Here is a 14,555-nt window from a genome sequence, read left to right as displayed (position 1 = left end):
ACGTTATAGTATATCTTGATGATGTTCTATGTTTCTCAGCATCTTGTGAGGATCATTTACAGCATTTGGAATCTGTTTTTACCATCTTTGATAAAGGAAATTTCTCCCTCAGCATTAAAAAATGTAAATTCTACCTAAAAGAGATAGTGTTCTTGGGTCATGTAGTCAATGGGAAGCAAGTGAAAATCAATCCAAAGTCGAATGAGCCCATAAAATACTTTCCAATACCAACAAGCAAGAAGTATTTACGTGCCTTTTTAGGTCTCATTGGTTGGCGTCATAGACATATAAGAAATTTCGCTCAACTGACTGCACCTCTATTTGATCTATTAAAAAGGATCGTCCATTTGTTTTTGATGAAGAATCACTAAAATCTTTCAATGTCCTACGAATTGTGGCCAGCGAGGCTCCAGCCTTAGCTCAACCTGATTTCACTAAGGATTTCCATATATACAATGACGCTTGTGCTCGAAATTTAGCAGGTTTTCTCGCAAAATTTCAAGATAATTCTACTGATTCGGTAGTAATAGCGTACGCCAGTCGACGTTTGAAACTCCATGAATTATCTGTGTGTTCCAATTAGAATTAGCTTCGGTCTTGTATCTCTGTGAATATTTTTCAACTTAAATATTAGGGAGAAAAACTATTGTCCACTGCGACAACAGCGCAGTAACCAATGCTTTCACAATGAAAAATTTAGACGCTAGAACGACGAAATTAATCTTAAAGTTGCAACGATATAACTTACAATTTGAACACATCCCGGGAAGAGAAAATTATATCGCCGATATACTGAGTCGCTATCCTCCAGATACCAGGTGAAGTAAAAAAGTTTTACGTTAATTTGATACATTTTTGAAAGAATAAAAACAAATGTTTTTTTCTTCATAATTTAATGGGTTAAACCACCAATATAAGATCCTTCATTTGTTTACTATACAGTTGAAATGGTGATATTACCGTTGAACAGCAGATGGCATTAGTAGAGGGGAGGGAGTTCTGAAAGTGGTATTTCAGTTGTAGACAGCTATTGTGGTTTTTAGTAACAAGTTACAATCAGAAGTATTGTGGTTGCAGTCGTAAGCAGTTACGACATTCAAAGCGTTCAACAGTTCCAATGGTACCGTTTTAAGTGATCGCGACATGTTTTGTGTATTAATCTTTTATTCTCTGAAGTCCTGTAATCGCGGCATAATGGGAAAAGCCAGAGACCTTTCTCCACATAAAGTGGAAGTTGTCAAAGCATTTCTGGTGGAGGGAAGATATACGCAACGACAAATTGCTAGTAGAGTTGGGGTAGGGCAAAAATCTGTTAGTAAAATCTACGTTGTAATGAGCAAGAAACAAATGTATCAGCAAAATAGGGTTGGGAAGTGTGGGCGAAAACCAAAGCTATCGCTAAGAAGTATCAGAAAACTAAACAGATTGGCTCTGGGAAACAGAAACGCAATTTCTAGAGACTTAAGCATAGAAATGGCTGAGTATGGTGGGGTAGACATTTCGCCTGAAAATGTTCGAAGGATTCTTTGTGCTCAGGGAATAAAATCACTCAGGTCAAGAAAGGAAACAAAAATGACTCCAATCATGGCAACGAAGCGCCTCGAGTGGGCAGGAGGCCTAGAATATTGGACTGGTGATGACTGGAGAATAAGTGTTTCAGTGATGGCTCATGTGTCTTCGTGTCTAATTAACCCTTTTGGGATCTTGGCTTTTTAAGCTATTTTTTAGACTTTCAGTCAAGCAGCTACTGCATCGTCACTATTTATCCTAGAATCATGGTTCATACCTCATTATCTTTAGAATGGAGCTGGCTTTCAAATGATACTACTTGCATGCTCATACCATATACCAGGAGCGGGAAAGATGATGTCAAAGAGAAAATTTTGGATTGAAAATTTTTTTCTCGCACTTTGGGCCCCTCTGGAGCGGCCGTGTGAACGTAGCTATCTTTAAAAAATCTGATAAATAGTACTTGGTATGCTGAATGTGTATGCCAAAATTTCAAGTTTCTATCGGGAATACCAAGGGCGGGAGAAATTTTATCAGGAATTCTCACCATGCCCCAATTCACTGTAAAACACCATGAACTCATGTAAAAAATTTCATGAGACATCCCTAATTACCCTAGGGTCATGTTTCGCCTATCATTCTCTTAAGAATAGAACTGCCTTACAGGCGGTATGACTCGCGTGTCTCCATCATGTATCTAAGGCGGGAAAATGATGAAAAACGAGATTTTTTGGGTCTAAATATCCTTTTTTTCAACTTCTAGCCCCCCTGGACCCCCCTGTTTTAACGCAGAGATCTGACAAAAAACCTGGTAAATACTACTCGGTGGGCTGAATGTTTATGCACAATTCCAATTTTCCAGGTGCAAAAGTAAGCCCGCCAAAAAAATATACCGACAATGTCCCATATTCCCGTATACAGAGGGAAATTTTTAAACATTCCCAGAGACATCCCTAATCACCCTAGGGTCATGTTTCGCCCATCATTCTTTTCAGAATAGAATTGCCTTTCAGGTGGTACCATTTACTTGTCACCATCATGTATCTAAGCCGGGAAAATCCCGTAAAAGGTATTTTTTGGTAAAAATTTCCCTTTTTCAACGTTTAGCCCCTCTGTACTTCCCTGTTTTAACGCAGAAATCTGAAAAAAATCTGGTAAATACTACTCGGTGGACTGAATGTTTGTGCACAATTTCAATCTTTTAGGTGCAAAAGTAAGCCCGTCAAAAAATATACCCACCATGTCCCATTTTTTCCTATATAGAAGTATATTTTTCAAAAAAATCCCTGAGACGTTCCTAATTACCCTAGGATAATGATTCGACCGTCACTCTCTTCAGAATGGAACTGCCTTTCAGACGGTATGACTCACGTGTCCCCATCATGTATGTGAGGCGGGAAAATGACGAGAAACCGGTTTTTGGGGGTAAAAATATCCTTTTTTCACCCTTTTGCCCCTCTGGTTCCCCCCCCCCTGTTTTAGCACTGACATCGGAACATAAAATCTGGTAAATACTACTCGGTGGACTGAATGTTTGTGCAAAATTTCAATCTTCTACGTGCAAAAATAAGCCCGCCAAAAATACTTTACATAACCCCCCAAAAAAGTATTACACGAAAATATAACTTTTAGACTTATGACGTCATCACCTCCTATGTCTGGACGCAGGACGGTCTGAAACCATACGTAATGTCTTCTACAATGTATCTGGACTTGAAAAACAAAAAAACCGGACGAAAAAGCTCAAATAGAAGAGAAATAACGCAATGCACCATGAAAAATGCGTATCGTACAAAATGTACGATAAGATCCCCAAAGGGTTAATGTTCACAATATGTGCGACGACGACTTTGGGACGAATTCAAGTTGGAATGCCATCAACAAACTGTGAAGCATCCTACTTTAGTCATGGTCTGACATGTGATGTCTGTCTTCGGGCGTTTATTTTATTGATATTGAAAACCATGTGCCATGACCACAAGAAATTAGATCAGAGTTACAGAACAGTAATTTGGACCAAGTTCAAACGCGTTTTCTGACATATCGTAAAACAGATCTAATTTGTAATTTCTAAAAGGAAACCAAAATAAATCAGAAAAGAGTAAAAAGGAAATAATCAAGAAACGCGAATATTCTAAATTTAATTTTACATTGCATAGAAACGATTTCTTTTCGTGTCTCATGCAATTAGCTTGCAATCGTTCAACATTAGCCGGAAGCAAACATGCAGATAGAGCAGAAAATAGAAAAAAAAAACATACAATGAAACTGCAGACATAAGATGGAAACACATTGAAGAGAACGTTCTCATCACAAGCAATTGATTTGCTGAGATAGGGACGCTAGATCCTTCGAACAACGCCAAGCGAAGTTACAAATAGAAGCAACAACTTGTAACACTGAGCTTTTTACCTCGGTATTTCAAACTCGCAACACCTCTGTGTGCGAGATACTCCGATTTGTCTTATTTTGTTATTCAAGCATATACGAATCTGAAGAAAATACCTAAAATGAGAAAAGGACTGTCATAGACTTTTAAGGTATTTTAGAACCTTAGGAGACACCCTCGTGGTCCTCCCAAAAGAGGGAAAATCACCGAAAACTTCGCCCATACAGAAAAGAAGGAAGAGATGGTTGCCTAGCAGTCTACGATGCTGGAGTCCAGATTCCTAATTGGTCGCCGCCCAGAGCTAATCTCCAAGCAATTTAGATGCTTAATAGACTAAAGACCTTCCCACCTCATTTTTCGGACTAAGACAAGTGTCACTTAACAACCTTCAGGAACTGTGTATTAGTGAAGTGTTAGTGTGAGTGTTAATACAGACTACAACGAACTGGAATGGATGGAACCAAAGCCGTAAGTAGTACTCATTTATTGACTAATCCGAGTCAGTTGCAGTTTCTATACATATACTCACCGTTCTGCTCTCATATCTGAATGTTTCCTTTTAGGCTGTGTTGTTTCCAATCCAACACTAACCCAAAATTTTATCGGGAATTAAATTTCAAATTAGATTCGTTTTAAGAAACAAAGGCACTCGCATTAAAGCCTCACACATTGCCTTTGCTGTGAATGAATGTTTCCTTTATACTCGTACATTTCCTCCTCGAAAACTGTGTACCTTTCATTCACCCAAAATGCTCTCCCTAAAAATATAAAAATGAAGATACGTTCTAGGTTGCAGGTACGGAAACCTCATCTAGACAAGAACGTTCAATGTGCGCTGTGTTCTGAGACCAGGTAAGACTCAGGAGCATATGCACACAACGATATTGTAAGAACAGTAAAATATTCAGAAACTGAATGTTAAGTCTAATAATTTAAACACGTCGGTAGACTCTAAAGGAAGCCGCAGTGTGGAAAAGGTTGAAAAAGGCTGTACTATAGCAATATAACGGAACAAATCAGCTAAACTCGCTAGGTCTATCAAAAATAAAGAAAGTCGTAGATGGTAGGTAATCATAGATTAAAGCTTCGCAGGTAATATGATTCATAAGAAGCTTGGTTCAACTGATAGTTGGTAAAGAACATCTTTAGTATGCATGATACGATAAAAATTTTATTTGAGTGTACATGAAATAAATCTTATGTTTGAAGATCAGTAGGCCATGCAAGAGTTACAAGGAATCAAGGACATATTGTAAGCATTTTAGATTATCTTCACTGGATTTTTTATATTTCTAATAAATTTTTATTGGCAGAAACTAGTTGATTCAATTATATTCTCTTTTGGATTCAACACAGATTATAACAGATATAAGAATCATTTCATGCCACTTAAAATATTCATACGAATCTACCAACTTTCATTTTATACTTCCAAACTAAGCAACGCACAGGTATTGGTAATCTTCTAGAATGACTACGTTTGTTTGTTTGTCTGTCAACATATATCAGTAAAAATGATAAGAAGTCTCAAGAAGACGTTCTTGGAATTAATTCAGCGTCCAAAGAATAAGCTCCGTCTCATATCTGTTAATCTTCTATTCAAACTGGAAGTAGTTGAAATTAATCATTTCTGATTTCAATGTTGATCGCCATACATCAAAAGTGGGAACAGATTGCGACGAATTCTTTTTTTCGAATCTGCTCAGCATCTCAAGAGAATACACTACCTTCATCTCCATCTCTCAACTAAAACCGGAAGCAGTAGAAATTCACTGTTACTTACGATTTTAATATTGATCTCCACAGAGCTAAAACGGTAAGTGATAACCACAAGCGGTCTTTTGGAATCGTTCGGGGTCACAATAATAGGTTTCATTTCTTCCGTTACCTCTATTCAAAGTGAAAGTGTTAGAAACAACTTCCGGTTTCAACGTCGATCGCCATAAAACAAATGCGGCAAGTGATAATGACAAGCGGTTTTTTGCAATCGATTATGCGTTCAAAGATTATGTTTCATCTCCGATTTTATTCTAGTGCAACCAGAAGTTGTAGAAATCTACTACCACTTTCACCTTTATAGCAAAAACTGTAAGAGAGCCAGAATTGGCTTCAGTGTCTTAAGAGTAAGGTCCATCTCTGACCCTATTCCTGTATTATAACTGGAAATTAAAGATCTACTACGACCAGTCTCAGTATTGAGTTCGCATAGTTTGAAAGTTTACCGTAGTTTCACAATGTGAAACAGAACTCACTTGTTAATAATTATTATATTTACGAGAAAGATGTGATTTGAAGCTCTTGAGGTTTCTTTTCATGTTAGCTGTATGAATCTGTATTCAAACATCAAAACGAAGTACTGTACTCTGTATATTAACAAAACTCTCCTTAGCATATGGTTCCCATTTCCAAACAATTGCAAACGCTTAGTGTACTCTTTAAGTGTTGCATGAGAGAACCCTGACTTTTTTGTTTTTTGTTTTCTAATTCTCTGAATATTTCTTTTTATTTCCCCTGCATTATGAAAAGTTCCACAGACACTGTTTTCAATCTGACGTACATCCGGCAGAATTTTTTTAATTTTATGTAACACACACACACACAAACACGCAACACTTACTAACAATTAAAATAAATCTATAACATTGCTGTAATAAACAAAACAATAATAGCTTAAAGCAATCAATCTTCAAAGAGAAAAAAAGGCTCTAGGTATGAACTTTTAATTAATTGACTGAATCTGTTAATTCTATTAATTGCGACAGCTCTGACCACAGTGATCGCAATACCGAACTTCTTTTTGCTTATATGACTAACGAAAATATTACTTCTACTTCCGTAAACCCACAGTTTTGGAAACGGTCTATTATCTAAAAAAAACTTCAAAAGAATTACTATAAAAAAACACTAAAAGAATCAAATAACTTACCACTTTTTACCAACGCTAAGTGCACAATCCACCAATCCCATTAACCTTGAGTTTTCAGGTGAAGCATAAATATTACGAAGAACCGTTGGGTCCATTTTCCCTAACAAAACTTTCACAACTCTGCAAATTAAAAAGAAGTTTCCAATGCAAAACTGGAGATAGTTCACACACAGTGTTTTGCCACTGTTTAGTTAGAAATGGGATAAAGTACTCTGAAAAGTTATATAAAATTTATGAATCATTAAAGTAATTTATTTTCTATTACAGATTCCGTGCACGTTCCAAGTGTTATAAAAGTTCATAAACTACTAATTGCAGTAGTAAGGAATAAAATCGGGTTAATAAGAAAAATAGTTAAAGCATAAATAATTGAACGTCGAAATGTGAAACAAGTTGGATATGACGCATGGAATGCCCTAATTAAGTTTATATCTTTAATGTTTACTTCGATTCTGAGAATTGTATTTTGAGTTTTCCTCCTTTTACTTTTCTTTACGTCATTTTTTGAACTAGAATTACATGATGAGTATACCTTATAGCTTTACGAGAGATCCATTTGTCCTCCAAATGGAAACTGAACAAGTGTTACTTAGGTTTATCATACTTTGAAATGAAAAAGTGAGGACACACTTCTATCCGGCTAACTCGTTATATATAAATATTAACTTTCACAATAACAAGAACAATAATACGAAATATTATCATGGTGAGCCTAGATTTAACCATCTAATATTTAAACATAGCACATTAAGTATGTTTACGAAAAAGTAGCATAGCAAAGCTTAGCAGTAGGAACAGGACGCATAGATAAGGATAGAAAGAAAAAAGAACCCAACGCAAAGCGCTAGAAGAGCGACTGTCATGTCAAGATAGTCAATGTCTACATTGTTCATTGATCATTGTTACCAATACAATAGAGCATTACGAAGATAATACACTTGAACTTACGAAATGCGAACAAATAGGGAATTTCGGAAAATGTATGCGGTCGGAAATTCTCAAAATGTGAACATCTCTGCACAAATGTTGATATATGGTACCGAAGGTAGGAACATCAATCATTTAGCGATACAGATTAGGCATGAAGAGAAGTCGGTAACTAAGTTTCCTCTCCTTTGTTTTTCTTCCGACAAATCGTAAAGCAATGGGGTAAATAAGAAATTGATTTAAAATGAAAACCGTCTATATTTTATTTGGTGATGTACGACCAAGATTCTATAGATAGCACTGTTGCAGTGCTAGCACAGAGGCGGATGAGCGGGCTATTGAGTGCCAGGTAACTATAGAGAGAAGAGGTGTTTTGAACTCGTAGTAAAAGGAGGAAACGCGAGCGATTATCTGGTACGAATGCGCCCCTGGGACATCGAGTGCTGAAATCAATAACCGGCTCGTATAGTCCATATGTCTTGTAAAGGAAAGTGACCTATGATGGATACCCTGAGACGTGGATGGACGTAAACAGGAACTGGAAGAAAATGCGTGTGGACGAAATTATTCAAGCGAACAGGGGTGTCACAGTCAATAAGGTCGCCAAAGAACTTTGAACCAAGCAGGAATTTGTCCTATGCAAAACACGCATTTTTTTTTCAAAATAAGATTTTAAATCCTGTAAAGTGCTACAAATTCAAAAACGTTCTTTGTTCTTACATGGAAAATAAAGTGCATCTTGTTCATTATTAACGCAGTATATTATTTACGTTGCGTAAACATCTCGCTTCATAGCAGCCAAGGGAAAGAAACTAATTTTCCGACTATTCTCGTACATGTTAGATCAAAACAATTATTAGGTTGGTGCGAAATGTACATTTTAACGTCTGGCAGGACTTATCTCAGCAAAACAACACAGATGTGGACTAAAGTCATCTTTAACGTCACAAACTCTATACACATCCAGCAACAGACTGGAGTCTCTACACAGTCAGGAGGATAGATAAAGATGCAGGGAGGCATGGGGTCAATGCCCCCAATATAACAAAGAAGTCCAACCTTTATTACGTATATTTCGAGAGAGGTGCTAGCAAGGGTGTATCCATGGGTGGTACATCTTTCACCATTACACTACATGTCTCGTCTGAAAGAATTTTGTTTTATGAAAATTTGAATATTTCGTATTGGCACTGAAAGAGCATACAAAAAGTTGGCTCAAAGAATAATTAGAGAGAATGAGAGGAAAAATGGAACTTCATTTGAATTACGTACCATAAATATAGTCCACAAACAACTGCATCATTTATAATGTCATATTAGTTTTAAAATAATAAACAATAGTTTTTCAACGTTTAATAGATCACTAATAGATCACGTTCTCATTAATAGATCTTTACAAATGTACAATTATTAATTGAGAATGATATAATACGCACTTACAAATGTATGACAGTTAATAAATATAACATTATAAGCACAAAGTAGAAAATACCCGTTGGCATCTGCAGACGTATCCCATATTTAAGAATCCAGGAATCCATGAAGTTTCTCCGGGTATCCACTGAATATTTATCCAATGCATACGCTTATGCTCAACTTTATTAACAATTTTCGTAAACTCGTAAGCACTTTAGAAATAAACCTCTGTTAATTAATATGCATTACAATGAAAGCACAGAAGCTCAAACACGGGCAACTGTATCTCACAATCCCTTCATTTGTGTGATAAACCATCTTCACTTAATACAGGACAGGGACTGTGATAAAATCGAAACTAGTGTGAACGAAAAGAAAAAAGAGATTAGAATTATGCGTGCGTCAAAATGAATTTACCATTACATCTTTGATTCTACTGCATTTTGTGGCCCACTACTAAGGCGAAAAACAAAAGATAATGGGCACAGCTGCAGATCATAAGTTTCTTACATATCGATAGTGGAGAACTCAGTAAAGTTCCTAAGTTTGAAGTTGCCAAATAAAAAAAATAATAATAATAAATTAAAAAAAAGCACTCTGCCAGTTCTGAAATTATCTTCAAATTTTCATTTTTAAACGTGATTAAAATATCATTCTTAGCAAATCGAAATTCCGGGTTCTTACCAAAATTCCCTGACATTTCCATGATTTCTTGTCACCCTGTTAGAGATTTTCTGGTATTAATTCAGCATCATGAGAGAACTAGGGAGCTGCCTGAATTAAGAGGTAACGGACTCTGGTCAAATTTGGTAGATACGAGATATATGGGATATTGTGCCCCGCAGCTTGCGTTCCATCTATCTTTGCTTATGGTCAGGAGGTAGTACGTTGATGAACAGGATTGTATGAAAGTGCACTATAGATAACACACAATTGTAAATTATTTTTCTTTATGAATTCAAACTAGAACATTCTGCACAGCGAACCATAAAAAAACATTCAAAATGCTACTTGTTTTTTAAATTCCGTTCTGGTGACAGCATTGCAAAATGGGCCCGTGGGCACCGACCAACATCATGTTTGGATGAGCTCCTCAGGAGGACTGTGAAAACAGACCCTCGGGAAAGTTCGTACTATCGCAGACGAGTTAGGCATACACCACACCGCTGTCTTTCGGCGGTTCCATGTAACTGGTAAGGTGAAAAAGTTGGACATACATGAGTGCCACATGAGATCACCTTGGTCAACAAAAATCGCTGTCCGTAGGTGTGTTGTTCCCAGAGTGTAATGAATAACTGAGAAAGTTTCCTGCATCAGATTGTCATTTCAGATGGAAAATGGGTTTGCTATGACAATTGAGGAGTTGGATGCAATAAGGGCGTAAGTCTGAAATATGCATTTTGAGGAAAAACAATGTTGAAAATTTAAGTTGTGTTTTTCTTACACAAAACAACATAATATGCAGCATTTTTTTCCTGCTGTTGCTAAATCACACATTAATGAAGATAAATATACGTTTTTAACGTTGTACCTAGCTTTCTGTTTAGAAGTATTTGTGTAGAAAGCAACTGATGTTATACGCCCTTTTTGCATCAAAAGTGTTCTCTAAAACTAAAAGTTAATTAATAAGATATTTACTAAACTGTTGCTCTTTAGTAACTCTTAGAAACAAAAGTAAGAATATATAAGAAAACTATTTGAAACGCTTGTCAGTGCTGTTTCTTTAGTCACTCTCATTGTCATGTGAAACGTCATCACTTTCCGAATTTTCTTCCTCGTTTGATCTATTTCCCATCAACTCAATTTTCTTATTCGTTTTGCGGAAAGCTCTGGGACAAAACATGCTCATATCATGGTTTAGCAGCTTCTGACACAAACCGATAGATTTCTATGATCAGATAATTTGGAGGCTTTTATCCTTGGTTTCGTTACTGGTGTCAATAATAGCACTATATTTTCAGAAAACGGTTTTCATGATATATTGGAATGGCGTATACAATGGCACGTAGTCAGAAATGTATTGCTAGATTTTTTTGCTAGGTATACCCTCGGATACTTTGAAAAATATAGTGAATGTCCACCATTTTACACCCTTTATTTAAAGTAAACTATGAAAATATTAGGTGAGTATACGCCGTATATCCCTGTATTTGCTCTATTACATCTCTGCACGTAGCTATTTGATGCTAGAACTGTATCACTGCAGCCTTACATATGATAGAAGTTTGAACAGAATTTTGCTCTTAAGTTTTGGGTAGAAATAGTCCATGAAAAGATTCTTCCAGTCTCTTAAAACTGCACTGCCATCAATGACTTGCAATAGATCTCTTATATTTTTTACCACTATTTCTTCTCTTCTTCCTTTCCTGCCTTTCATCTCCAGATTCACTGCTTAAGTCACTCATATTCGGAATTAGTACGATACACGACTGCATTGTGGGGTCTGGAGGAAAATGAACAGCTTTTGGCGGGATAGAAACAATGTTATCAGCTGATAACCCATGTTTTCACGCTACTCTGACTAACATTGCTATTGCTTCAAAGAGCTCCCCAGATCTCTAGAATCTATATACTGAGTGGAAATTTTGACAGGGAGCTAAATAACCATGGTAAAAGCTACTTATGCGTTTGAAGCAAAAGAAAGGGGCGTAACCTCGCTTACGCCCTTATTACATCAAACTCCTCAATTGTAAACGGTCAGAACAATGGCTGGGTCGTGATCTGTGTCCAAAATGGCTTTCTGAACCACTTCCTCACCCATAGAAGGTGTTGTTGCTAGTATGGTGGAAATGATCCAACATATCTTTCTAAGACGAATAGAGACCATTCATGCAGATCGTTATAGTGTTGAACTATATTAAATGCAGCTCCAAACTTATCTGCAAGTATCCAGCGATGGTCAAAAGACATGGTGTTTTCATGTTAGACAACAATGTTCGTCCACATCCCGCACAAAGAACAACGCAGACTCTCCATGAACCACGAAACCCTTCCTCACCCACTGTATTCTCCTGATATTTCTCCCACTCACTACCATCTCTTCTTGGCATCTCAATCAAGACTTTCCATTATGATCGGGTGGTGCAACGTGCGATGGAGGACTTCTTCACATCATAGATTCCAGATTTGTTTCGCCACAAATTCCTGTCGTTGGCTGAGGGATGGCAAAAGTGTATGGTGTAGATGGCAGCCATTTAAATTAACCAGATATTGTAGTTTTAGTTTTTCTGGCCTTTGGAAATGACTACCGGAAGGACATTTCATTCGCACCAATCTAATAGAACACCAGAACGAAGATTAGAACAATTTTTAGATTACGTACTCTTTTGTTTTTAATGTATATAATAACACATTATGTTATTATAAATAAATTCCTATAATTTGAGAGCTATATCGTTGTTGGATTAAAAAAAAGGAAAATAATAAATCATAGAATTCTGATAAAAATTACGTACAAATGTGTCTGAGAAAATCTGGCAACCTATCTTTCATTCAAAAGTCCTGTACTCTACGTTGGTTTGCATTTGGTAGGTTCCTGAAATTTAGCTTCCTTTTAAGCATCAAGGGAATATGGGACGTGTACCTACAGTTAAGGTGAATCAGAAGCACCATACTATGAGTTCAGTTTTCTCTCTCAAAGAATGGAATCCAAGACTTCATGTAACAAAGACGCGGGTAAGCCACTAGACCAGCGAAGAACGCCCATTTACTTTTTTTCTTTTTTTTATTCATAACTGAAATTATATCTACCGTTAATATTTTGATGTGCCTGAGATTCCTATTTCAAAACAAAATACAGTACTAAAATATCCTATTTACTGCTGCAACTCGAATGTCTTCAGAAAATATGCAAATTATCTGTTTTTTATGAGAATGTAAAAGCATACTTTCTTCAAATAATTAACACTGTTCTGACCAGAGTATATACTTATTTATTACAATTTTAAAATAAGTATATATTCTTGTCAGTAAAGTTTGAGTAATAGTTCCAGAGTCAAGGTGGATGAAGTTAACATTTTTCTATCTTTTATCAAAATTTTAATACGAATTTGTAGCAAAACTAGAAAATTCTCTGGAAACTATTTCTGTTTTTCTGTGCTCTTGGACTTCCTCAATTAATAGAAAATGTGCCCTAAGTCTGTATTTAGGTAATTTTATAAATAATCTGTACAAGTTTACTTTATCTAGGAGTGAGGAACCTTTTAAGTTCTAAAGGCCACATTAACAATGCCGATTTCCCAACAAGGCTTAATATGATACTTTTGAATAGACTTACTTTTTATAGTTATTTTACAGTTATTAGTTATATTAATAATGTACGTGAAAATATAAAACTATACTATGTTATCCTCAACACTTATTTCTCGTATATTTTACATTTCTTCAGTATTAATAAAACGAAACTGTCTAAACACTAAATATATATTAAGAACAGTTTCGACAATGTAATATCGCCTTCATCAGACATGTGTTACACAAATGTTATTAATATATATCTAGTGTTTGGTCAGTTTTTATTATTATTATTATTATTATTATTAATACTGCTGAACATTTCCAAAACTACACTGCTCAAAACAATTAGAGGATCAGATGACAAATCACCTAAAACACCCTACTAAAGAGTGCAACAACACTAACTGATCCAGTTAGGAGTACAATCGAGTAGCATGAATGCACAATGTGGAAAAGCATCGTTCCACACACCTGTAGACGTGACCTATGACCTACTGCTGCCAGAGGGCGTTTTGTAATGTCGCGCTGGCAACACATTCAAGTTCCAGGAGTCATCTGTTTTCAGTTTGAGTATTCAGTGTGGGACAAGTCCAAGTAGTGAAATTGCTGAACAGCTTGAATTGCCAGAATCACTGGCATCGGAAGGTTGAAAGCTGGCCAGTCACAGCGGGAGCGTCAAATGTAATTGGAGTGACACAAAGTGTGATTTCCCGATTGTGGACTCAATTTCAAACGACTGGAAGTGTTCCAAGAAGACGAGGACAGTGCCGTCCACGGGTAACTACAGATAGAGACGATCGTTGTCTCTTGTTAACAGCCCGACGGAATCGGCGGCAGAATGCAACTCTGCTGCAGCGAGCCTTCCAAACAGCAAGAGCACGCCAACATACAGGCAAACGGCCCGCAATCGCCTTCGAGAAAAGGACCTTTATACATGTAGGATTATGGTATGTGTGCCATTGACAGCAAGACATCGTTTTGATCAAAGATTAAGGGCGGAGGAATATCGTGAGTGGAGGCGCAACGAATGGAGACATGTTTTGTTCTCTGACGAGTCGCAATTCAATGTGGAACCTGGCAATCGATGTGTTTTGATCTGGAGGGAGTGTGAAACACAAAACAATCCCATGTTTGTGCGAGAAAGATTCCAGT

At 36.6% G+C, this 14,555-nt stretch overlaps 1 protein-coding gene across 4 annotated transcripts in view; it reads right to left on the bottom strand.

The window, feature by feature from the left end:
* Nucleotides 1–14,555, bottom strand: part of LOC145686460 (uncharacterized) — a 191,521-nt gene that overhangs the window by 67,587 nt on the left and 109,379 nt on the right. For 3 of the 4 annotated variants that reach the window (XM_081759782.1, XM_081759785.1, XM_081759783.1), the window contains exon 11: nucleotides 6,825–6,944. The exons of the other annotated variant lie outside the window; for it this stretch is intronic. In XM_081759782.1, the coding sequence (XP_081615908.1) occupies nucleotides 6,825–6,944 (120 nt within the window). The remainder of the gene's footprint in view (nucleotides 1–6,824; nucleotides 6,945–14,555) is intronic. 4 annotated transcript variants of the gene reach the window in all.

This window comes from Thermobia domestica, chromosome 5 (genome assembly GCF_964235325.1).
Source record: "Thermobia domestica chromosome 5, izTheDome1.hap1.1, whole genome shotgun sequence".
NCBI classification, from domain to species: domain Eukaryota; kingdom Metazoa; phylum Arthropoda; class Insecta; order Zygentoma; family Lepismatidae; genus Thermobia; species Thermobia domestica.
Note: the sequence above shows the minus strand (reverse complement) of the source record. Positions and strands in the feature narration are given on the sequence as shown.